The sequence below is a fragment of the Tachysurus fulvidraco genome, chromosome 3 (assembly GCF_022655615.1).
Source record: "Tachysurus fulvidraco isolate hzauxx_2018 chromosome 3, HZAU_PFXX_2.0, whole genome shotgun sequence".
NCBI lineage: Eukaryota > Metazoa > Chordata > Actinopteri > Siluriformes > Bagridae > Tachysurus > Tachysurus fulvidraco.
In genome coordinates, this window is record NC_062520.1 from 21,114,623 (window position 1) to 21,142,433 (window position 27,811).

General features: G+C 36.3%; 1 protein-coding gene across 3 annotated transcripts in view; it reads left to right on the top strand.

Moving 5' to 3' along the window:
• Positions 1-25,598, top strand: part of deptor (DEP domain containing MTOR-interacting protein) — a 31,856-nt gene extending 6,258 nt beyond the window's left edge. For 2 of the 3 annotated variants that reach the window (XM_027149299.2, XM_047811392.1), the window contains exons 3-10: positions 1,305-1,483; positions 1,919-2,042; positions 6,731-6,909; positions 12,801-12,983; positions 16,002-16,139; positions 20,027-20,097; positions 20,476-20,580; positions 23,178-23,306. In XM_027149299.2, the coding sequence (XP_027005100.1) occupies positions 1,305-1,483; positions 1,919-2,042; positions 6,731-6,909; positions 12,801-12,983; positions 16,002-16,139; positions 20,027-20,097; positions 20,476-20,580; positions 23,178-23,306 (1,108 nt within the window). Of the gene's footprint in view, positions 1-1,304; positions 1,484-1,918; positions 2,043-6,730; positions 6,910-12,800; positions 12,984-16,001; positions 16,140-20,026; positions 20,098-20,475; positions 20,581-23,177; positions 23,307-23,386 lie in introns of those variants that run through there. The other variant, XM_047811393.1, reaches the window with a different exon arrangement.
• The last annotated feature ends 2,213 nt before the right edge of the window (positions 25,599-27,811 follow it).

Below are 27,811 nucleotides of genomic sequence, written 5' to 3' on the forward strand. Positions count from 1 at the left end.
CTGGTGTAATTAATTAGGTTTTAGCTTCTGAAGAGTATTACTAAATGAAAAACAATAAAACCTTTAAACAAAATAATAATTAATACTTTTTGGATTTGTATGTTACACAGAATTACTATTTCCAAAATTGCTATCTGATTTAGTAAATCACACAAGCTAAATAAGCCCCTGTGTATTCTTAACACCCTGTGTTTGACATGATTTATGTAGAAATCTGTATACACTGTATAGTCATTAAGGCAACCACACAAAGCTGTTACGTTATTTTTCTTGTTTCAAAGACTCAGTTCAATAGTGGATGTGAGTCAGCAGTGTTTTTTACACATGCAGACGTTTAGTAAATCAGAACCTTAGTGTTTTTGCTGATCTAACATATTAAGAAAAGATGAGTAAATATGCTGATTTGTGGAATCAGGTATATCAGAGGAGGTTAAATAATGAATTATGCAAAGATGCTGTACAAAGCATGGGATGGAATATATATTTCTTTTCCTGTGTAAACACCACCTGCTATACTGACTCTACTTCCACTTTATATATATATACAAATATACATTATGCAAATATATACACTGCATATTTAGGCAGGATTTACACAGGGAATGTTTGCTGCTAACCGAATCTGTGTGTTGTTTCTATTGCACTGGACTCACAATATTTTTTAAAAATATTTTGGTGCCATTATGTGCTTTAAAGCACCTTAACTCTTTCGTCCCCCTGCCACTCATGGTGCACATGTGTTGTGAAAGGTAATTATGTTATCATTGGCTTAAACACCTGCGCAGGTTACCCTACTTCCTGAATAAGTGTGGACCCCAGTATGAGTTGTGTTCACTTTCAAGGGAATCTTGGCACAATCCCAGTGCGACTGAACACACACACTTTAATTGTTTAAAGCGGCCAATAGAAAGACAGTAAATGATTACTCAAGTCTTATAGAATATATAGACACAATGTTTGACCGTTTATATTTGAGCAAGTGATCATTTTAAAATAATAATTTGCTCAAACCGATTAATATATTATTACCAGCCGACATATCTATTCTTGAATGCGTAAGCAGAATATCATTTCTCACTCTACCTGCAACAGGTAGTCTCAGGTTCGGTACTGCAGTGCTTTTTCCGGTCCACATTATAAAAGCTTTCACATTATCAATTTTTCATGTGAACCAGGAGCTCTTTCAGACCAAACTGCCAGTGTGAAAGCCTCTTAACCAACAGTTACTCCAACTTATCTCATTTTGTTAACATTAAAGTCTAAACATCATGCCATTTAGTAAATCAGTTTGTGGCATTTTCCAGACTGCGGCTTCATGAGGGCAAAGTCATCAAAGACCGGAGACATCATCTCCGTACCTACCCCAACTGCTTTGTGGCTAAGGAGCTTATTGATTGGTTGATTGAACACAAGGAGGCCTCAGACAGAGATATGGCCATCAAAATCATGCAGAAGTTGCTGGACCAGAGCATCATTCATCATGGTGAGTTCTCCTCAAAGCTAGATTGGATTTCTTTAATAAAGAAACACACTCACACATACACACATACGGTCTCAAATATTAAAGGTGCCAAAAATGTTTTGGAATAATGTTATAAATGAACCAATTGTTTTTCCATGAAGAATCTGTACTTACATGAGTCGTCAACCATTTTGCAATATATTGCAACAAATCCAACAATCATTTGATGATTCTTTCATATAATAGTCATTTATGGTTGGATTTTTTTGCATCACCAATCAAAATGGTTATAAATCCAACAATCAAATGACAAAAAATATTCTAGATTGTACTTTACATACAGATCTCCAGCGGTCATGAAACTAGGCTTAGGAACATGTGCCTTCTCAGTGGTGGATGCTAATTAACCATTCATCGTCCAGATGCTGACCCAGTGTTTATTTTTGTCTGTTACAGTTTGTGATGAGCACAAGGAGTTCAAAGACATGAAGCTGTTTTACCGCTTCAGGAAAGATGATGGAACGTTTCCTCTGGACAGCGAGGCTAAAGTTTTCATGAGAGGCCAAAGGATATATGAGAAGTAAACCACTATTTTTTTTCTTCTTAAAATCTAACCTAATAATTGCAATAACCATGGTCAGGTCAGGTTTTTGATCTCCTCTGCCTTGCACTTTGTTTTTGTTTCCCATTTGCAAGGTGTATCAGTACATGTTGTTGTCGTCCATTTGGGTTCTTTCTGGTAAATTAACAGTCTCCATAGAAACACAGGCTTCCAGCAGGTTGAAAGATGGGACCTGTGCCAACTTGATTCATTAATCAGTGGCTGCTTTAGTTGCAAGTTGTTGCCTGTAAATGTCTTTTCTTCATGAAACCACAGACTCTCGTCTACTGCAACATCCTGCAGTATATTTTAATAGCTAGGTTTTGTTCTTTTCAGCTTTGACGTTTGAGCAATTTCTGATTGAAGCATGCTAGGTTAGCTAAAAAATATACACGATCAAATTGCAATGTAACAAAGAAATTTTGTATTAAGATTGTATTGTATTGTATTTAATATTTAGCAAAAGATCATTTCTATTATTTGTGAATGTTTTTTGTTAGTAAAATCAGGATTAGCCTTGGGGTACCAAAGCTAATGTCAGAAATGCTGGGACCTGCAGAATCTAGTCAAGAATTTCTCGAGGCAGTGAAAGGAGACATTTATTTTAAAGGGCAATAATGAATGATAATGATAATGATGCTTGTTTTTTATGAAGAACTGAACTGGAATTGGAAAGGATAGAGCAGGCTGCTCGTAAACATTCAGCACTGTGATACAGTTCTATCTCAGACATTTAAACCTTGACCTGTGAGACATTTGCACAGCTTTAAGAATATGGTTGGTAGGCACTTAAGGTTTGGACTCGCAAATTTCCAACCATTGCAACACATAGATGGGTGGGATTACAGTACAGAAGAGATAGACTCCGTTTCAGGATTGCTGAAGTAGAGGCAAAGCCAGAAGGAGCAGCACGTTGCCTCACTCTCCTGCCGTCATCCAGCCATTCTTCTGTGATCAGCTCCGCTCATGTGTAACAGAATCCAAATGAAGTTCAGCAGGAGACATGTGCTGCTCAAAATATTTCAGGCTTCTTTTGCATAATCACCTCAGTGATGCTGGTGCTTGTGCTCGGCATGGAAAATTTACACTGTACGATTTTTTTTGGCCTGATTTTTCTCATGCAGAAAAAAAAATGATATTCCCTTGTCTTAGAATGTATATGTGACATAGATTTTATTGCCATTATTACTATAATCGGCTGATGATAAAAATTCTGAAAGTCTCGGAAATGTTAAAATCTCAGAGTGTGACTGCTGCTATGACTATTGTCTAAAGCCGTCAATAAAACATGACAGTACATGATTACACAAGTCTCATGGAACGTTTAGACACAACATTTGAACCTTTATATATGAGCAACTGGTTTTAAAATGAGAATTTGCTTAAACTTAATAATATTACATTACCATGTCTTTTTTTAAACTACATATCTTTTTTTGATTGTGAAGCAGGACATCATTTTCTTTAATCACAGGCAAACATCCCAAACATTTATTATATAATTTCTTTTATACAATATGAGGTGGAGAACACACTATCACAGTCTAGTATAGAATTTAGACAATATTTTATTGGGATCATCTCAAATAGTGTGACAAGTAGTAATCATAAAATGCCATAGAACCTGCACAATACCTGCTCCCGTACTGCATCTCAAGATCGAGACTTCCTTTGCCTACTTTTATTTGAGCAAACACGTGACATTTAGATCAAGTTGGGGATGACCTTGGCCTTGGAATTACATCCAGCTGTAATTGTTTTGTGACCTGTTCCATAGTAAACAAGATTAGTCATCCTAAACTGTTGCTTGTCATGTTTCCTGTACTGCTTTTTATAAAACATTTGATATCTGACCTGGTGTTGCTATGACCACCCACAGATTTTTATTTTTTTATTTTTTTATTTTTTTTAGGGGTTTCGTACATATTGTGACCTTTTTCCATTTGGATTCATGATTTCCTGTTGTATCTCTTGTGTATTATTGTCTGTAGAACTAGTTAGCAGCATAATTTAGTGACAGAGCAAGACCTAACCTTTGCATTATCCACCCCATAATTCCCATTTCTTTCTCCCTCTGCAATATATCTTACAATAGAGATGCACGAACACTTTGTTTATGGAAATAGATTCAATTATAAAACAGTTTATTCATGATTCAGAATGAATAAACAAACCCTAATAAAACTGCTGTTCCCTCCAACATGGGGCAGCATGATTCCTACTTCTGTGGGGCTCTATTAGTGCTTGTTGCAGTTCCCAGTTCCCACATTAATAACTCTATGGAGCTAAATGAGACAGTAAACATGCTTTTCAATGATTGATCAACATCTAGAAAGTTGAGCAATCTTATCTAACTTTTTAATCAAAATATTTATCAAAATACTTACATTTTATAAAAAGAATGGAGTTGAAAAGCTGATACGTACATGTCATGGTATGTCATATCCCCCCCCCCCCCACCAGCCACACACACACACACACACACACACACACACACACACACACACACACACACACACACACACACACACACACACACACACACACACACACACACACACACAGCTAACTTTAAAGCTGTTTTTATTATATCTTTGAATTAATTGTTAATAGAACAACAGTACTACAGGAACTCCTAATGGTACTTAATGTGTGAAAATGTATTATAAGTGCTCTAAACTCTCATAGCTGAGTACCTCTGGTGCCCTGCCAAATGGCCTGTAAAATGCTGGCGTGTAAAGTAGTGCAGGTTGCATATCTCTATTGCTCACGGTCAGTCATAAAATCATGACTGTTCAGCTGCTGGTTGGATATCACTCTACAACACTGTGGTAAGAGAGTTCATATAACTAATATGGAGATTGATTGATTTATTTGACGTATTTCTTTTTTTGTTTGTACTTTTGGGTTTATATATTTGTTTAATTCGGACCACTATTCATTTTTAGCAAATATAATAGAAATAATAGGATAAACTGAAGTTAGGACGGTGCAGACAGATTAAGGGGTTGAATATTAGTCATAATACAATTTAATAAGATACATGGATTTTTGGTGCCTTCACTACAGCCGCTTGGAAAGTGCTTGATGTTCATTCATTCATTCATTCATTCATTTTCTACCGCTTATCCGAACTACCTCGGGTCACGGGGAGCCTGTGCCTATTTCAGGCGTCATCAGGCATCGAGGCAGGGTACACCCTGGACGGAGTGCCAACCCATCGCAGGGCACACACACTCTCATTCACTCACACAATCACACACTATGGACAATTATCCAGAGATGCCAAACAACCTACCATGCATGTCTGTCTTTGGACCGGGGGAGGAAACCGGAGTACCCTGGGGAAACCCCCGAGGCATGGGGGGGACCTTCCAAACTCCAACACACAAGGCGGAGGCAGGAATAGAAACCCAACCCTGGAGGTGGGAGGCAAACGTGCTAACCACTAAGCCACCATGCCCCCCCCCCCCGTGCTTGATGTTGTGTCAACTTAATATTTAACATTGGATATAAATATCCTACATCTATGTAGTAATATAATGACTAACTTGAAATGTTAGTTCTGCACAAAAAAAAAAATCAGCAATTTAATAAATATTACATTAAATCTGATTATATTTTAAAGCATCATGCAACCTTACACCTTCACCATATGATGACAAATTTATATATAATATCAAAGGTAATATATCACAGGCAAAAGTTACATTTATAGCAGTTCAGATTGTTTAAGTAGTTCATATTGCATTAATGGAATTTATTGTTTTTTTTTTTATTGTGCTTGATGTCAGATTGCAGCTGCTCTTTGTTCACTGACTTGCAATCTGACAGTGTTTATTTATATATATATATATATATATATATATATATATATATATATATATATATATATATATATATATATTTGGACGTTAATTGGGAATATTCTCCTACAGTCATTTCATTAAAAACGAATGAATTGTTTTAACCCCTTAAATGAATTTTAACTGTCAGCAGGTCCAGCATTTTATTCCTACTTCCTGTACATTTAATTACGGTGATAGTGGATAGTGGAAAATTCATAAAAGTTTCTGAATAATAACGCATAATAAACTGTGGGTATGGGGGACTAGTAACCTCTTGACAGGCACATAAGTAACAGCAAAGGCTGTTTTGTTTTCCCAAAAGATTTCCCCAGAAATTGACCTCACTTCCTCATTTCAGAAGCTACAAACAATCCTTTTTTTTAGCCATAATTGCAAACAGAGAATTACAGTTGTGCCCTTTGAGACTAGCTAATCTCAGAAATTAGTGCACTGTTTTTATTGTTACTGCTGCACTAAGAAGTCAGGCAGTTAGTTGTACATAGAAACAGCACTACTTACAAGCTGCTATGAATTGGAGCTCTTCTTCTGGACACAACTCCAAATCATAGGTTTTCTTACAGTCTGACAAATTACAGGCTTTTCTGCTGAATGGGCCGTTTAATGAAACTTAATAACTGCAATTACAACATTGCTATCATTATTTACTCTTATTGCATCATATGTTTGTTCAAGTGTGGTAAAAGTCCACTCCTGCACTGAACAGAAAAAAGTGGAGAAATGTAAAAAAAAAAAATTAAAAAAAAATGTGAAGCTTATTGGTGCTTTATAACCTACTGTAGCAACTCATTTTGTCTCCAGATTGATGAATGTAGAGAACAACCTAATCAAGACACGTGAGGAGGACAGCATTCCCTATGAGCGGACACTGGTCGCTTCTGAGTTTATTGACTGGCTCTTGCAGGAGGGGGAAATAGCCACCAGAGAGGAGGCAGAGCAACTTGGGCGGAGATTGCTGGAGCATGGAATTATTCAGCATGGTGAGTACAACTCAACTGGTGATGGCAGTAATTGAGTTAGTGTTGGTTCCTTTATATGGGTCATTTAAATAAGCCATACAACAAATGTTGATCTTCATAAAGTCCTCATTCACAACTCATACATTGGAGCTATAAGTCAATGCTTTATTAATTTGAAGGCAGTGGTGGCTTAGTGGTGGAGGCTGTGAGTGATCATGTCTGTCCCTGTCACTGATCCCAGCTTTCTAACAAACTGATGTATACAAACTAAATTAATGTATAGTGGACCAATAATGGCTTTTTCTTTTTAAATTGGTTACCTTTCTAGTTGTTGCACAATCATGTGGAAGTGCACTTACTACCCCATTTAACTTCAGCAAAGTTAGCATTTAACCTAGCGATTACAAATAAGAACTGCAACAAGCAGTAATAGAGGTCCATTGGTGTAAGACTTTCTTTGCCCCATAACTCAGGGAGCAGGAGTGTCCAGACAGCTAAATACTCTGTATTTAAGGTTCTCTGTGACTTTAAAATACTCTGTAACTGCCAAGATTTTATATATTATATAAGAAAATCAGAATAAAACTTTATAACTTTCCAGAAACAGCAAAGTCTAAGTATGGGCCATTTCTGAAGTATGATGTATAGCAAAAAGGGGAAGGGAAATGAGGATTTTATAATTTAATATATTATGGGATGCAATTAGACTGGATATTTAGCTGAAACCTATGTGTCTTGATGGCTATTGATCTAAGCTCTTCTGTGTTAATCTCACACATGGGTAACACATCTTCTATAGAAAACAATTGTGTCTATAACCACCCAAAACAAACATATCGGATGAATCAGTATGCTGAATTTATGTTTTAGACTTTCATTTAATAGTCAGGTATAATTACATAGGATATGATCTTTCCTTGAATTAATTTAGTCATTATTTTAAATATTATTATTAATGCCGCCTCCATTTTAATCAGACATAAGCTTGCCAGAAATGTAACAAAAAAAAACATATAAATAAAAAATAGAAACCAAACACAAAAATAGTGACTTCTGTGAACAAAATAAACAAATTGTTTATTTATATTGTTTGAGATGTCAGAAAAAATTGCCAACAATTTGGGTAAAGAAAATTACAGAATTTTAACAGATGTCAAAAAGATGGAAGGAGCAGTATTGGAATTGACAGAATCTGATAGAGAATATATGAAAAAGGTTAGAGGCAGCTATAAATGGTAGTTTTGAGAGTAATTAGAGGTTATTTATATCTTCATCAGAAAAGGAAATGCAACCTTTTGAGCATTTACAATTTCAGCCTTTATACACCAGTTCATTTTTATTTGTGCCTTTTACATTTTAGCATATTGATAATCTAACACCTCACCATATTCCATTTGCGGTTATTCTTAATGAATTACAATAGAAATAGCCTGTGTGTTTTGAATGTTTTGAAAATGACTATTGCCAGAACTCTGTAGTAGTAACAGACTCGGTGATGATCTCTAACAGATGGACATACCACTGGAGTGCTTCCTGGCAAAGCGCTGTGTTTCAGACAAGCTCATGATTTTTAAATTCATGAAAATATTCTGCAAAAAGCGAAGTGTTAAGATTAATTTTTCTTTTTTGCAGAGTGTCAAGCTTCTGTGCTTCAGGCCACAAAATCTGCCTTATTTCAGCTTGACTTCATTAGCAATCAAGTGATCAATTAAAAAAACTAAAATAAGTCATTAACAAAATGCAGTTCCATTAAAGGGGCAGCAAGTGTCGTATTGTGTGTGTAACTGACTGTGCTTTTAATCTTAGTTTAGCTGATTACAAAACATTTGTTTTCACCTGTTCCTCAAACCACCCCTGCTCCAGTAAAGATAGCAGGGCAAGTGACAAAGTGAGACAGACTCAGTATATAACTATTGCAGCTACACTCTTATCAATTTGTGCCTTGTTCAAAATAGTAATTCTGATAATATTCTCTACAGCTACAAAGGTGTTATTTTATGACAGAGCTCAATCTAATATATTTTTGGGGCAACAAGACTTAGACATTCTGTTTCTGTTACATATCTTGTATATTGTCTTCTGGTTTATTTTCTTCTGTCAGCAAAGTTTATTAAATTTAAACAACACTAGTATAATTTTTCAGCTCATATAACAAGATAAATAATAATTAATACTGATCCTAAAATCACAAATCATCCACCTAGATGCATGTCTTCAATCCAGAACTCAACAAATTTGACTGGATTGAATTAATTGCAAATTCGGATTAAACAAATAGGAATCAAATCATTTTGAACAAAAACAATGCAATTTCTCTTGTAAATGATTTGGCTGTTAAATTGTAATACCAACTGCAGAAATCAACAAAGTTTTAAAGGATATTATGGGGAAAATTTATAATTCCGTTAAGACTGGGATACCAGATATTGTTTTTCAGTTAACCGTATGATTTTATTTTAAATTCTAGAAGAGAGCAAACCATTTGAGTTGAAAATATAAAAGTTATCATTAGAAGATATTGTACAGTAGGTGATACTGGTGAGAACGATACTGCGTTGAGAATATTGGGAAAGAAACAGCAAGAAATAGAATCCTTATTGAAATATATACAAACCATGCACTTTATTAGGAACATCTATAAACCTTCAGATTCATGCAGTTACAGAATCTAATCAGCCATTCATGTTGCACCTGCATAAAATCATGCAGATATCATGGTCAAGAACTTTAGTTAATGTAAACATTGAACATCAGAATGAGGGTGAATGTGATCTCTCTGAATTCACTTCAACCCTCGTGTATGATTGTTGGTCCTAGGAGATCAGCAGTTTCTGGAATACTCGAACCAGTCCATTTGGCACCAATATCCACGCCATGGTTAAAGTAGCAGAGATCATACTTTTTCTTTATTCCGTTGTTTGATATAAAAATTACCTGAAGCTTGTGACCTGTATCTGCATGCATTTTGCACTGTGATATTTTTGCCGGTGGTTGGTTGATATGACTGCATATACGTGTAGGTGTGCAGGCTACACCCGCAGAAATGTCAGTCGTTCTCCAAGTATCTGTCTAAGATGACAATCTCTTTATCTACAACAGTCATATGACTTCCAAAGCCAGTAAGGCCAAATTTAGACCTACAGTACAACACTAAAGAGGAACAATATATAGTCCCAAGGGAGATGGGGTTTCGATGGTGGGCAGGAGGACATGTGGGTAATTGAAAGCCTCCATTTGTTTTGATAAACATCAAGGGCTCTGCATCAGCTCTGCATCAACTTTCAAGTCGACAGGAGACAAGAACAACAAACTAATGATTATTAATATAAGATGGAGGAATCGAAGGGGATGAGATGGGTGTCAGCTAATATCAGAGAGTTAAAAGCACTTGCTCAAGTGTCTGTCCTTGCAAATTTGTGTGCTAATTTGCTTATTTACCCCTTTTAACAAAAAAAAATCAGACTCTAAATGTAAAATGTGTACAGGCTGGCAGGTTGACTGAAATATAGCCATCTTATTTGTCTGTAAAATACTCGATTTGATTAGTTAATTTGATTAGCAAATTGATTAGTTAATGATTGAGCAGAGACATTTTAATAAAGATTTTGGATGCATAGCATTTTAAACACACAGACGTTTACAACCCATCCTCATGTAAGCAGCAATGAATGGGCCTAATTGAGAGCAGTCCTGATTGCAGAGCTGTTCTGGATTAGTGCAAACAGAACATGTGTTATGATGTCAAACTTATTTTTCCATGACACTGATGTTGTCTACGCCATACCTATAATGTTTTCACCGTACATATGTTTACAGTACATACGATTGTGTATAGTTCCATAAGTGTAGGAAATTACGTAAACATTAGTTGTCAGTTTTTTAGATCCTTGGATCCCTGAAAATACCTTTTATTAATATTCTAATGCATTTTTTTTACCTATACCTCATTCATGTTTGGACATCTTGCTTTATGCTACTAAAAACATCCCTTTAACATTCCTGCCATTTGCCGCTAGAACAGTCTCCACTCTCCTGGGAATGCTTTTCACTAGATTTTGCAATGTTGCTGTAAGTATTTGATTTAGTCACAAGAGCATTATTAAGTTTGTGCACGAATATCAAATGCTGAGGCCTGGCTTGCAGTCAGCCTTCATCCCAGTTCATCCCAAAGGTGTTCAGTGGGGTTCAGGTCAGGGCAATGTGCAGACATTTGAGTCTTCCACTTCAAACTTTGCAAACCATGTCATCATGGAGCTCACTTTGTGCACAGCGGCATTGTCACAGATTTGGACCTCTTCCAGAATCTGCAATACTCAGACAATTTGGAAAGACATTCTAGGCAATTGTGTGCTTCCAACTTTGCAGTAACAGTTTGGGTAAGATGCATGGAAAGTTTAGGAAATATGGGTGCGTGTTCAGGTGTCCACATACTTTTGCTAATATATACAGTGTAGTTTTTCTTTAATACCTTTTTCCTGTTAATCGTACAAACAGATGATGTTCCTTAAATGTTCACGTTCAGGAACTCAAGCCCCTTTTAAGGTCTGTCCATCAGTTGGTATATTCTTGTGCATAATCTTCTGTGTATATTCTTATATGACAAAAGTGGTTAAAAATAGGATTTGCAACGACTGATTTTGGCATTGATCCAAACGTGTCAGCATACAGATAAACGACAAGAATAACTAGACTTGTTGGCAGCAGCGGCATCCCCGTTCATGCTGTGGGCATCGATACCTACTTTGTTTGTTGCAAAAAATGTCTCAACAATGATTGAGAAGTTCGGTGTTCACTTGTAGTAATTTTTAAAAACGATATTAAAAGCATTTTGTTATCAAATTACATTTAAACTCAGCTGCAGCTTCATTTTTAGATAATGAACTAGATAAGAATCCTCTGAATTACCTTTAAGATGTTGCACATTTAAAGTTTAGTGCTTTTAATGTTTAAGTATATTTTATAAATGAATCCTACTGTGAAGCATTTTTAAAATATATACTGTAGATAAAGTCTTGCGTGTCTTTTTGGGCGTTTCTTCTAAAACAAAGGTGCTATTTATTGTTGGAAAATTTTACTCTCTGTGAACTGATTCCACAAACTGTTCTTGTGCTTGCTCAACAATATCTGAATGTAGACAGTGCAGGAATGCAACTGTAAATCTGTTGGCTGTAAATGCAGTCGTACCAGTTGCAGCCCTGTTCTGCTGCTGTGCAGTTGTTGAGCCATTAATGAGCATGACAATGCTCACAATGAGTGGGCACAGTGCACATCTAGTCACATGAAAACGGTTTAAGGCAGAGTGCATTTTCTGCTTTTCCAGCATATGTCTTTGTCTGTGTGTTTGCAGTTTTGTGTTTACTGGTATTGTTAACATGACCTGGAGAGTTTGGTTAAAGAACCACGTGATTTTATCAACTGTGTTTTGTTGTATGAGGCAAGTGGGTAGAGGACAACTGGTCTGAGTGTAGCAGGCTTTGTCCAAATGAAGGACACACACTAAATTGCCAACATTTTTGTAATGCCTGCAAACCTTAGCTTATGCGTGGTTTGCAGGCATTACGCACACACACACACACACACACACACACACACACACACACACACACACACACACACACACACACACACACACACATACACAAACACACACACAGCACGTCCTGTATATGCTGTCCTGATCTTCTATTATCTAACACCATAATTCTATTTTTAAAATGCCTACATTCAGATCTCTACATAAGATATAGTCAGAAGGAATGTATTCGCTGAGAGTATGAAGCATAACATCTTTGATTATGTGCATAATGTAACAAAGTCATTTTAAGATTTATGTCTAAGTTTTTGACAACAACTATTATCATTTGTCTTACCTTTCTTTTATTAACCTTAAATTCATGCTTATCTCATCCCAGTCACCAACAAGCACTACTTTTCGGACGGTGACCTCCTGTTTCAGTTCCGGACGAATTTCCGACGGCGGCGACGACTAATGGAGCTGCTGAATGAGCGGACACGTGTGATTCCAGAGAGCCATGACAGCCCGTTCTGCCTGCGCAAACAGAACATGGAGGGCAGCACCAACAGCTTCCTCTCTGGTCAGTGTCATAGACTACTGGAGAGTAATGGGTATCTTTACCATTGTAAAGAACAGAGTTGAAACCCAGTTGGAGTCATAGCACACTTTTTCAATGATAAGTTCAACAATGGAAACACTGAGAAATAGAAAACCTCTCCGTAGTGAACAAACAGCTAGTTGTAGAGTTTTTAAACAGTGAGTTGTAATGGAGACATTGGTGATCTTTTCCCTGACCATTTCTTATGATACTGTTATTAGCCGACTTATTACCAGATACAGTAGACACTAATGCCTGAAATATATGCTTTGATCTAGAGTTAGTTACATTATACCAGAATACATAACATGACAAAATACCATTGTATGTATCAGTGTGGATGACTACATCTCAGTATCCTACAACCAGTATAGAACATAATTCACATTCACAGTAATCTGTCCTAGTAAAAAGAGGCACAAGGGCTTAACTTTGAGCAGTGGCACAGTGGTAAACATTTAAAAAGCTGAACTTTAGGTTTCTATGTTTATAAAACTTTCTGGAGCCTTGGTTCTCTTTCCTTCAACCTTATCATCCTTATGCAGACAAGCACAGACATGTACAGACAAGCACACTCGATACACAAGAGCTCTATTTAACTTGAACGTCCCAGCCTCTACATTACAGATCATTCATTTACAGTACAGGGGTGTCTCTTTACCACAATTGCTTCAGTGCAGTTAAAAAAATAAAACAATTGTGATATTCTGAGACGTATAAAATCAAAACAAATTAAATGACTGTCTGTAACATCTTAATGCGTAATGTGTCAGTGGGTGCTCAGTTGAAAAGGTGAAGCTTGCTTTTATATATAAACTATAATCATCAAGTGCCTACTGATTAAATCAGTTTTGTTTATTGTGCGTAAAAATGTTGTGAAAAGGGACCTGTATTTTAGATTGTATTACAAATGCTTGACAAATGTAAGTTTTCCCGTCCATGAGGAAAAACCTTACACAAAACCCCCATTGGTGTGTGAAAGAGCCTGAAAAAACTTGTATTACTGTCCACCATTGCTTGCATAGTTTTTATAGTCCTGGCACACACTGAATGCTTTTCATTTTTGGTCTGCACAAACTAAAGTTAGTATTTTAAAAAAAAAAGATGACTTAAAGACCGCTTTGATGAATGATTATTGATTTTGTTTTTCAATCTGATTTTTTCCCCAATGATTTTCAAATTACTAACAGCTAAAAAATTAGAAAGTTTCTATTTTGTCAACTCTTTGTTTAGCGCTTTACCAACACTTCATCTCTTATATGTGTGAAACTCACCACCTACTGTTTAACACTGTCTTACTTTACACTTTCAGCAAGGCATTACAGATTTACAGTCTGCAATAACTCCTAGTAATAACTACTGAATCTACTGAGTCCTACAAAGGTCTAAATCCCCTCTTAATGTGGAGAGAGCAGTAATGGTAATTGTAATAAAAGCTCCTCCTTGTAAGTTACTGTTTTAAATAGGGTGCTGCAGGGGCCAAAAAAGGGGGTCTGCAACATGCTATAGCATTTTGTAACAGAGGAAATGAGATCAGTGTGTGGTGAGATGGAGCCTCTGCTTTTCCTCTTTTCTAGCTGCAGGATTTAGACCTTTGTGTTCATTTTGTGAAAACTTACTATAGTGACTAAAACTCTCCTGGTCACATGAGCATCGCATGATTAGTTGACAAAGACTTTCTTAAAATGAATCTCTTACACTGTACCACATACATACAGTATGTGATGTGTGGGTATTTGTGCATAATATGAGTAAAGGTCTGTACAGTATATACACTGTATATACACAATCAGCACCTTATTAGAAACATCTGTGCATGTGGATCATGTGGCAGTATTGCAGTGCATAAAATCATGTAAATAAAATCATTCAGGTAATGTTCTCATCTACCAACAGAATGGGGGGAAATGTGATGTCTGTAATTTCTAGGTTTAGTATTTCTATAATTGATGCTCTCCTGGTTTTTTCACATATTAATGTCTCTAGTGTTTTCTGGTGCAATAAAAAAAAAATTTACTTAACAAAAGTTCTGCAGATTAAGAATGTAGATGCATTAAAAGAGACCAATGAAGAATTGCCCGACAGGATTTGTGATGGCAGAAAGTCTACAGTAACTCAGAAATTGTCTCTGAACAATTGTGGTGAGCAGAAAAGCATCAACACATTGAACCTTGAGGTGGATGGGCTACAATAGCAGAAGACCAGTTTCCACTCCTGTCTGCCAAGAACAGAAAGCTGAGGCTGCAGTGGGTACAGACTCACCAAAATTGGACTGCTGAAAAATCATGAATTGTGCAGAGGCACACAGATGGTAGCATTAGAATTTGGCACCAAAAACATGAATCCACGGAGCAACCTGCCTTGTGTCCACAGTGTAGGCTGGTGGAGGTGGTGTAGTGGTGTTGGGAATGATTTCTTGGCACACTTTATGATGTTAATACTAAGCAATTATCACTTAAATGCCACATACTATTTGGGTAATATTGCTGATCATGTACATCACTTCATGTCTACTATTTACCATCTTCTATCACTTCCAGCATGATGAAGCAGCATCACAGATAATCAGAAAACAAAAATCGTCCCAATCTGGTTTTATGATCATGACAATGAGCTCAGTGATTTTTAGTCTTTGCACTTTCTCAGTCACCAGATCTGAATCCTATAGAATACAAATGTACATGAATTGCATGTTTCTAACATCTTGTGAAATCCATGCCATGAAGAATTGATGCTGTTTGGAGAGGCCCTTCTCAGGGTTAGCATAGTGTGTGTGTGTGTGTGTGTGTGTGTGTGTGTGTGTGTGTGTGTGTGTGTGTGTGTGCTGATATTTCCTGTTTGGAAACTAAAACACATATTTCCAGGATGTAGTGTGTAATCGGTTTGCTTCTTCTTTTGGTACATGTAGGTGTATTTGTTGTCTGTGTGGATGAAAGTGTATCAATCTATTTCTCTCTTAATCAGTCTCACTTGCTTTCTCACTCTTTCTTTTGACTCAAGTGAGCCCCACTAAAGAGATTAAGGTGCTGTCTGCAGTGAGGCGCAGCAGTATGAGCAGTAGCTGTGGCAGCAGTGGGTATTACAGCAGCAGTCCCACTCTGAGTAGCAGTCCTCCTGTGCTTTGCAACCCCAAATCTGGTAAGAACAATCCTTAAGATCTTATTCTCACAATAATAGAACAATTATTGAATCAATGGCTATTGCTTCATACATAGGTACCACCCTAAACCTGTATGTATTTAAAGCTTGTTAAGGCTCTTCTGCTTGAGTTGGAAGGCTTTGGAAGCATCTCATGCATCACCAAGAAGTCTGGATTCACACAATCCTAGTGGTATCAAGCTAACAAGCTAACCTTTGGCAAGACAGAAAACACAGGAGCTGCTTCCCAAATAACATACTACACACTGTGCACTTATACCAGGCCCTATGTACTTTACCATCTAGTGTATGAATTTTAGAAGAGTACTCAAAAGGAACACCAATGTTTTTTCTAAGTGAGAACATAAGTTGATGGCAAATTATGCCAAACGCATGTAATGCGACATAGCCACTGTAGTAGAATTTGTAAAATGTTGAAAAATAAACCATGTTAATCATGTTGGCTAATTTAAAAGACACTTGTACGTGTTTTGTCCACCAGCGCTATCTTGAAAGTTTTTCTCATCCAGGGTCAGTGCCTGATAGCCCTGCCCAGTTTCCCGCTATGTAAGCAAAGCAGGTGAAATACATGTGTCATCTGGGTACTTGAAGTGCATTTGTTTTTGTTGGAATTTTTTAGTGTTAACTCACTACAAACACATTTATATGACAAAGTACATTTGATAAGGGACACACCTATACGGGTATTTGATACAGGTTTACCAAAATATACCAACGACACAGATTGGGAAATAAAAATGAACACACAGTTAGAGCTCGGAAATCTTTCACCTATTTAGAAATCTCTCTACCATTAACTTCAGTGTGGGCAGTCTGTTGCCTCTGGATTTTGTGCTTTGATTAGCATGGAACAAGCACAGTATGTACACTATGTGTCAGTGATAGAATCAGGGTGGTGACATATGAACTGATCGCTGAAGGATCAGAATAGTCATACTGCCATAAGAGCAGTGTTAGGTCCAGATAGCTTGACTATGCACAGCTAAAGTTATATCTATGATCTTTAAAACTCTTTTACTCTTAAGCTTTTTTCCTATCAGAGTCAGAGTGGACATTAGGTGGAAGGCAGAAATGCACCTTGGGAGTATTTAGTGCAGGGTTGCATGTGCACCCATTTTCACACATTCATTAATTCATTCACACTTAAGGGTAGTTAATCAACCTATCCACATGTTTTTGGGAGGAAACAGGAGAACCTGGAGGAAACCTGCACAGACAGGGTTAAAGATGTGAAACTCCACACAGACTTGAACTTAAGATTGAACCAGGGTTGTGTAAGACAGTAATTCTACTGACTTTCTTTTATTACTGAAATTTTCAACGCTAACCGACCATACAACCAATACCAATGAACCATGTCTAGGAATAGCAATCTTGTAACCGAAATGCATTCAGCCATGACTGTTTCTCTTAGACAGGCTTCTACAGAGCTGCCTGGGTGGGTCAGGAGAGTGTTAGTGTGTTTGCTTTCAGGCCATAAAAGTCATATTAGCACATCCCCTTCTGTTCTACTGCATTGTAATTGGGTAATGAAAATGTTGACAGAAATCCCAAGTGGAGTCAGCCTCTTTTCCCCATAAACGACTTCCTTTCCTGTCTGAGACTTTGCCAAAATGTGGAGCCTGGGATTCTTCTTAAACAGTGTTGGTGATTTTGTTCTGAATTGTTGCACAGTTTACTGTGGCATTTGCGTAGGTTAGAAAATATGTGGTTCAGCTGGAATCATGATTTTTTTTTTTTTTTTTTTTTATCAATTTAAACCTATGGTGAGGAGTTCTTCTGTATAGTATGGTTATCAGCTCTATTGATAAATGTACACTGCCTTTTTTTTTATCTGTCCTATGCTCTTTCTTTATCTCTATTTTAATGTGTGCATTACAGCTCCTTCAACTCTAAAGAGGCAATGTGTTGTATCTCTGTGCGTGTGTGTGTGTGTGTGTGTGTGTGTGTGTGTGTGTGTGTGTGTGTGTGTGTGTGTGTGTGTGTGTGTGTGTGTGTACCTGGCAAGCACATTCAGTCCCTGAAAGGCAAAGACAGCCAGCAGGCAAAGACTCAGGGCTGAACACTTTATACACACACACACACCACACACACACACACACACACACACACACACACACACACACACACACACACACACACACACACACACACACACACACCACATTTGACCATCAGCCTGCATGACGTTCCAATCAGGCTTAAAGTGTAAAGGTTATCGTAAGTGTGACCATGGGTTTAACTCAAATAAATCGCCTTTTCACTATATACTGTTTCCTGCACTCATATCATGTCACTGGGAAGGAAGAGTGCATATGTGCATTTTGAGGAAAGCATTTTGGTGTTTGGTTGGAAAAAGCAGTGGTTGCTTGCTGATGGCTCAGACACTCCACTGCACTTCTTGTAAACCTTTGACATGAAATACTGGTGTGGTTTTGTGTGTGTGTGTGTGTGTGTGTGTGTGTGTGTGTGTGTGTGTGTGTGTGTGTGTGTGAGAGAGAGAGAGAGAGAGAGAGAGAGAGAGAGAGAGAGAGAGAGAGAGAGAGAGAGAGAGAGAGAGAGCGCATGTGTGTAAATGTGTGTGCCTGGGTTTGGCAGTCATGTACCCTTTTTCTGATTGGTCATTGGACTTTCTGTTCCTCCAATCCCAGAGTGCCTCAGCTTTCCACCCATAATTAATAAGAACTAAATAAACACTTCAAATCTCAAATGTGCTTCAGCTGCATCAAAGCAGGGAGAGCAGAATTATGAACTTATAACTCATAAGCAATTTTAGAGCTGATATGCACTCGTACACTTTAGAAACCCAGGCTTAAATTCACATTTATGATGAGAGTAAGACAATAAACTTATCCTTCCTCTACTGAATTAATTATAGACACTCGTTTCCTACACACCACTGTCCTGTTTGGGTCCTAAGAGTTCTGTACACTGGGTAAAACTGATTAATGTAAGACCAGATTTCAGGATTTCAGAACAACATGGTATCAATTACACTTTTTCTAAAGAGGGCTTCCTCAAGTGAAATACAGTACAAGCCGCACTCTTAGGAATGAAGAAAAGTATAAATGTACAAATAATTCTTTGTGTGTCCCTCTGTATAAGACCCTGCATGCAACATTGCAAGATGCTAAATGACTTGCTAAGAGTAATGTTGTAATACTTTCATTTTTCTGGGTTTAAAACCATCCCAGTAAAGTTTCAAATCAAGTCAAGTCAAGTCACCTTTATTGTCACATAAATTCAGATAAATATCAAAGCTTGAACTGGATCAGCTGTGAGTCGCAGTAGAAAGTTTTATTTCTTTACTTTCTGAATTTTCCTTTCACCTATTACTTACAACCATACTCCATATATCTATATGGTTATATTTGTAAAGTTGTGGCTTTTTAGGATCAGGAAGCTTAAAGCTGTACTTTCCAAGACATCTAAAATATAAATAAGGAGTGACAGCAAGAATGAGACCTGTTTTCACTTAGTGTTATAAATCAGTGTATTTATCAAGCAGTTTGTTTTGTGCCATTTATTATTAGAATTATTAGTATGTTAGCTAACACTGAGAGATTCTCCCATGTTCCTTGTTAAAACAATCACTAATTTACCATCATACTGTATAACTAGTGTGTCATTTGAGGCTGACATGTTTTGTGAATCTATCTTGTACACTACCATTAATAATTTAGACATTTAAGAGTTTTTACTTGTGTGAAGATTAAGACGATTGAGTTACACTTTTACTTGAGTAGAGATTGCTCCCAGTGACTGTCATTTAATTTGCATAACTAATATCGCAATGAACAGACCCACCGCACCCTATAACACCCTGCTTATCTCTCTCTGTGTGTGTGTGTGTGTGTTTCACTCAGTGCTGAAAAGACAAGTAAGCCCAGAGGAGCTGCAGTCTCCAGGAGGCCTCTTCATAAAGAAGACATTCACAGTAAGTCACATAGGTTTCAAAAAAGTCATAAAAATTCCACAGAATAGTCTAAATTTAAAGATCCATTATTTTTAATTCAGCTCCCACATGCATATGATTCACTCCAAAAGAAAATATCTATCTATCTATCTATCTATCTATCTATCTATCTATCTATCTATCTATCTATCTATCTATCTATCTATCTATCTATCTATCTATCTATCTATCTATCTATCTATCTATCTATCTATTACAATATGCATTAACTATGCACTTTTATGTTTCATTCAGCCTTCTGTACATGTGGTTAATGCATTAAGCCTTAGCCTGAATGTTACTGAACATTAAGTGCTGCACAAAGCATAGTTATTTAACTTATTGTGTATATATGTTCAGATCATGGGTGATGCGGTGGGATGGGGTTTTGTAGTCAGAGGAAATAAACCCTGCCACATCCAGGCTGTTGACCCCAGTGGCCCTGCTGCTGCAGCAGGGATGAAGGTAATGCAACCATGACATCAGGAGTGATCACAGACTCTTATCAATGTGCTGACTTAACAGATACAAGATACATAATTTGCAAATAAAATTAAATACAAACTCACTAGCCACATGAGAAAAGCCCAGCAGCCTAGAACTACAAGGTGACAGATGTAAAGTTGAAAATTAAGTGTGCTTAATTCTATTAGTAACTAAACCCACCCTGTTGTATTATTTTAACCCTGAACACCCACGCATGCCCTGTGGCTTTCTCAGCGTTCTCAATTTTCCTTAAATAACCACTGCATGTTTGTGTGCGTGTGTGTGTGTGTGTGTGTGTGGGCATGCATAGGACTAATGGAAATTTATGCTTCTGCAACTGAATAACTTCCCCTTTAGCCTTCAATTTTGAATGTTTTTTACATAAGAGCATTTTTTTAAACTGCAACAAAAGACTCAACAAAAGCTTTGTTTACACAGGATATTTGGGGATTTATTTTTTTTACTGATTCTGATACTAAAGTACTGTTTAAAGATAAGATTTACTTCCTATAAGTTTACACAGGGCAAAGAACTTGAACTAAATGGTCATCACATCACTGACACGATATAGGAGTAATGAAATAATTTACATTTTAACAGAAAAAACGCACGTTATTGTGGTTTCAAATCATAAAACCATTATTTACCTATTAGCTTTGTATTACTCTACGGTGATAGACCAAAGGAAACATCGATTACTAAGTTTGCTTATTGTCACATAACAGTTAAGGACAATGTACATAGTGTACAGAGTGTAAGCAGCAGGACAACTAACTCTGACAGTATAACTAAAAGAAGATAAGACAGACATGAGGGCTTTCTGGGATATAAAGCTACCAGCTGCTCCACCTCTCACTATTTGTGTCAGAGCCTATATAAAGTTAGACACAATAATTATAGTTAAATGTGAAAAAAAAAGTTTCCAAAATGGACCCACATTTTGTCTTCAGAACAGTCTTAGGAGTTTAAGTGGTTTTGGGCCAATTGTTAAAATAAAGATAGATAGATAGATAGATAGATAGATAGATAGATAGATAGATAGATAGATAGATAGATAGATAGATAGATAGATAGATAGATAGATAGATGGATGGATGGATGGATGGATGGATGGATGGATGGATGGAATACTCTATGAATATTTATGAAGAAATAAGTAAATATTTTTTTTTTAAAAAGAAAAAAACAAAGAGGAGCCTGACATCTTTACATGAAGAAAATAAGAACCATAAGAAAAGAACTTTTCCTGGCTGTGTATTGTTCAGCTTGCTGCAAAACCAGTTTAGCGTGGACCACCCACCTCTGTTTTTCCTCCCAAGAACGTGCCAACTATGTCTGTAGAATCATACTCAGTATACAATTAATACAACATTATTCTTTGACTTTATCTACATATACATTTTATTATAATCTCAAATCAAATATGAAAGAAAGGGTTAACAGGATTATCATTGAATGCCATCTGCCTTGTTCTCCAGATGAGGTTCTTAACGTTAACCCTCTGTGTGACGATCGTGGCATTACAGCTGGCGCTGTGCCAAGTCAAGCAGCTCAGCATTTTAATGTAATTACTGTGAGGGTCTAACATTCCTGCTCACACACAAATTAGAACCAGTTGATCACACCCAGTGTTCCTGTGCTCTCAGCACACTCTTCTTTATGTAATACTGCTTATCAGAATTCTTCCGTGTGTAGTTTTTAAAACAAACTTTGTGCATTGTCTGACATCATATCTTGCCAATTAATATTTTTATAACTTGCTAATTAACTATGTTTTTAATTAAATTGCATTTAAATTCACAAAAGTTCACATACGTTCAGGCTTTGTTTTAAGTCTGTTCCTAATCTGGTGTTCTCTTCCTCTTTCTGTTGCTGAGTTAGCATATGCAGAGAAACAATAAATATGCACTACATACAATATGGCTAAAAGTCTGTAGACAGCTGATCATCACACCGATGTGTGTTGTGGGTGCCTTTGTTGCCATACAAAGTTGTAAATCAGTCACGCTCCCACAATTATATTCCAAAATCTAGTAGAAATCCTTCCCAGAAGAGGGGAGTTTATTACCACTGCATAGGGATGCACATATGAGTGCACATATCCACATATACTTGGCCATATAGTGTAAATGTGTCTGTGTGCAGTATTTAAGACCATTTCATTACATGATGATAGATAGATAGATAGATAGATAGATAGATAGATAGATAGATAGATAGATAGATAGATAGATAGATAGATAGATAGATAGATAGATAGATAGATAGATAGAATACTACATAATCACATGGTTACTTCATGTTTCAACATTTAACATATTCAATTTAGCTTAATGTTACAAGTAAACCTTGTTGTTCTCATAACATTGTGATAGTTCCTGTTTAATAATGTTTGAGACAATAATATTTCTGAAATATTTCAAGTCTGTGATGCTCTTTATCAAGTTTTAACATCATGACATGTCTTTTAAAATCCAACCATTACTCACACGCTTTAACAATTATTTACAATATCACATTAACTTTCAGTCCCAGTCTCTACTGGGTAACTCATTGGCTTGTTCTCTGTTTTCCAGGTGTGTCAGTTTGTGGTGTCAGTCAACGGGCTGAATGTGTTGAATCTGGACTACAGGACCGTCAGTAACCTCATCCTCACAGGACCCAGGACCGTGGTCATGGAGGTCATGGAGGAGGTGCGGAATTAAAGACGAGGTTTTCAGATTTTCTCTTTACGTTCTTCCTTTTCTCTGTCAATCAGTCACTTGTTTTTTTTCTCTGTGCATAGTGTCAGTGAAAACCTGTTGATGGAATCTTCAGCAGAATGTTCTAGAGAAAGACAGAGATCCAGTCATCATATTTCACGTCACTGGTTTTATCGCTATTACATCTAAATTTGAGTTCGGTGACACCGCTTCCTGTTTGTGCATCATATCATCCTCCAAGAGACTCATTATGAGGCTATGACGATGAAGGGAAAAAGGGAAGTGTCATGTGTCATGTCATGCCATTGTAACAAACGATGTACAGATTGGAGAAATTGTTCTGCATAGACTTAAGATATGCTTCTAAAATACGGGAATCCAATTATAAACATTTTCTGTGACCAATAGCTTTGTTCGGGCTTGAGTGATGTTTATGTGTAGCTGAGCAAGGCTAACAATAACTTACTGTAGTGTTGCAGTGCGGTCGAATATGGCTAACAAAGTGTCATTTCCACACATTTTCAGGGCTAGTGTCAATATTCTGAGACACCCAAACGTTTTTTATTAGGATCTAAAAGGGAAAAGCTTTACCGTGGCAGTGTCTGAAATATGTTTTTTTTTTCATCCGTAAAATTTAATGAAGAAAAATGTTGACATTCAAAAGAAGAGCACTTATATCTATGTTTTTGTAGGTAATTATACTGTAGGACTCGTGTAAAAACATCATCATGTAACCAGTATTTACACTGCAAAAATTTTTTATCATACTGCATTGAAAAATATCTTGAAAATAATAAATTGACTTATTATATTGACTACTTATTATAAAATTACAATTAACCAATATAAGATTTCAAGCTTTATTATTAGCAGATAATTTTGCTTCTTTCTAGAAATAAATGCTACACATGAGCAAAAAGTATCTGCCGATAGAACAAGACTTTTACTTTTTTCAGATCGATCAAGATATTTTCAAGATATTTCCACTTGCTATGATGACAAATTTTACAGTGTATTAAAAGTGAAAGCGCCTGATAGGCAACTGGGAGGCTTTTTTAAAGCTTTTTTTCATAATGTGAAACATACAGTAGCAATAGTGGAAAATCTTTTAATATTAACGTTCCTGTATTTATTTCATTTATTAAGTCACACATGTTAAACCTAGCTTTAACACTCCAAGTAATTTAATTATAACTGTTAAATATAATGGCAGTGACTAAAGTCCAAAGAAATTAGCAGAAATATAAATTACACCATGCCCCTAAATATTGACATTTTACAGAAGTCTAGATGTGAAAACTGAAGGTTGCTACTAACTAGTAACATGCTGGTTTATTTGTTTAACAGCCACATCATGTTTTTTTTTGTTTGTTTTTTTTTTGTACAGTGTATTAAGGCTGAAAATCGTATTAGTTCAGGAAACATTTATGTAAAAGATTACCTCAATAATCAATGTTCTAAATATTAATAATAATAATATATTATAGCCATATTGTCTGATGTCTTAAAAATGATCAGTAATATAGTATTTGTTGTCACTTGCCAAAATATGCAAGTGTAGCCTGCTATGAAACGCACATTTTTTTTTTAGAAATGATTTTAATAGTTTGGAAATGTAGAATGAAATCTGAATCAGTTCAGTGCATGAGATTAGGTGGAAGTAGCGTGTGCTAACAATTAAAAAAACTATTAGGGGAAATTAGCAGCATTTGACTCACAAGAATGATTCATACTAAGCTTAAATAAATTAGTGGATCCATCCAATAAATTTAGACAGCCGATCTATTTCCGGTCCATATTCCACATCTCACATACGGTGGATTTGTAATGATGTTCCTTGTTCAGTTGATGACTCATCCTGGAAATATTGGTATCACAGATGGCACTGAATTTGCAGTGCTTTTTGCCTTAATGTCATTTATTTTGCTGCTAATCCTCATGGCTGGTGACCACCTAACTCTCTTCACCAAACGTGGATACTTTTTGTCTCAAGAGCTCTATATGATGTAGGTGTTTTACTGATTCTTACTGACAATCAGCTTCCTATTTCTGGGAATAAGCACTCAAACTATCAAGCATGTTTCCCCAGGCACATTAGGGGTATAGACTGAGAATTGATATAAAAGTAGAAGCTCACGAGTGCATAAAATGTACAGATACATCACAAAAATGTTTTATACACTAAAAGTGCATCTATCTAAGGGAAATAAGCTGAAGGGTTTGTTTTTTTGTTGTTGTTGTTGAAAAATCACACCATGTATGTTGAAATGTTTTTATTAAACACATTGATTTGAATGAATTACAAAGCTGTCTTTTGTTTTCGAGAGGTGATAATGTGGTTCCCGTTTTTAAAGTCACAGTGTTCTACTCTTTACCTTAGTCTTGTTTATTTCATAAACCTCTTTAATCTGCATCTAGATCTTTCATTTTCAAAAATGTTTCTATGCAGTAAGTCACCTCTAGATAATTTCCAACCTTCAAGGATTTTGAGGCCAAATGAGGAGTTGAGGCTTCAAGCTCATTAAACGGAAAGAAATGGCGCAATAGCGCCACCTTGGGACTAAAGTAAATACTTTTCTATTTATTTTGTGATTATATTACAAAATATATTTAATTAGAAGTAGGTGACAGAATTTTGTTGAAAAATTTACAGCTGAATGTAAGAGGACATTTTAAGTTTGTGAAGAGGACAATTTTATAATATATTTAAAAGTAACATCAAAAGCAGCAGCAACAATGACAAGACGAAGAAGAAGAGGAGGAAGTAGAGGAGGAGGAAGAAGATGAGAAGGAAGAAGAGGAGGAGGAGGAGGAAGAAGAGGAAGAAGAAGAGGAGGAGGAGGAAGAAGAAGAGGAGGAAGAAGGAAAACAATAATTGAATCCACATTATGGAGCAAATCAACAGAAACATTATTTAAAAGTGATTCAAATGGTGTTTAAAGTAACCTATTTAAATACAGAATACAGAATATTTGTTCAGAATATATAATGAGCCTGTATCGGTATCTGATTTGATACATTTTTACACAATATTTTTTTAAATATATTTTTTTAACATAATTTGAAAAACACTGGTGTAAAGATGATCATCCATGCCATAATTAATATTTCTTTAGAGAATATATCAGCTCTTATCTGCTAATGTCTAACAAAATTCTCCATGTTTGTGTATGTGAAGATCCTTTTTAATAATTCAGGAGAGAGGTTTTTTGTTGAAAATCATTTTATGTTTGAATCTTAATGTCCTGGCAACACAAACCATAAAACTCTAAATTATTAATGCTGCAGAACGGGTATGTAGTCTTTCATCTATGGACTGTACAGCGAAAAAGGTACAGTATGATACTTGACATCCCCAACAATCAGCAAAAGATTTCAGACATTCTAAGCCAATATATTATGACCGTATATTAATGGTATTTTAAATGCTTATGTATTTTGTGTATTGATTACTTCACTTATTTTTGTTTTTCTTATTTCACCTGCTCAGGGTTTTGGGGTCATTACATTAGATCATCTGGTCCAAATATGTGATATGGCAGATTAACAAATATTTGTTTAAATACCCCATTCCAGATTTCCTCCCTCCTCTGCTTTTAAAATAACCTCCAATCTTTTGGAAAATCTTTCCACTATATGCTAGTGTGACTGTCGGAATATTTCCTCATTCAGCTACAAGAACGTTAGTGAGGTCAGGAAATATTGTTGGGTGAGGAGGCCTGGGGTGCAGTCGATTAGTGGCCTAGGGTGTTCCAGTTCATCCCAAAGGTGTTTAGTTGGGTTTAGGTCACGGCTCTGTACAGGACAGTTGGGATCTTTCACCCCAACCTTGGGAAACCATGTCATCATGGAGCTCATTTTTTGCACATGGGCATTTTCATGATGGAACATGTTTGGTCCATATCGACATCATGTATAATTTTGTGCTTCCAACTTTGTGGCAATAGTTTGGCCAAGACTCACAAATGAGTGTAATGATCAGGTGTCCACACTGTTTTTTCTCTTTTGTACACTTTTATAGACACACACACTAAAACACCAGCTGACTACATTTTCTAGTGTGTAGGTCTATGTCTCATTACATATTGACCACAAGAGGTCAGCAGTGTACTGCATACAGAGAGAAATGTTTCCCAACAAGCACTTATGCAGATACTAAATAGCAAATTTTATGCAGATATTAAATAGCAAATTATATGCAGATATAAAAGCAAATTATATGCAGATATAAAAGCAAATTATATTTTGCATATTCATGGTTTGCATAATCATGATGTTTTGTATATTTCAGGTTTGATGCTAAGAAGCTAGCTCATGCATCCATGACCTCCAGATTGGACGATTGTAATGCATTACTAGATGGTTGTCCTGCATCTTTAATAAACATAACTACACTCCAGTTAGTCCAAAATGCAGCTGCCATAGTTCTTACCAGGACAAGAGAATATGATCATATAAACCCAATGTTATCATCTTTACACTGGCTACCTGTTAAGTTTAGAATTGAT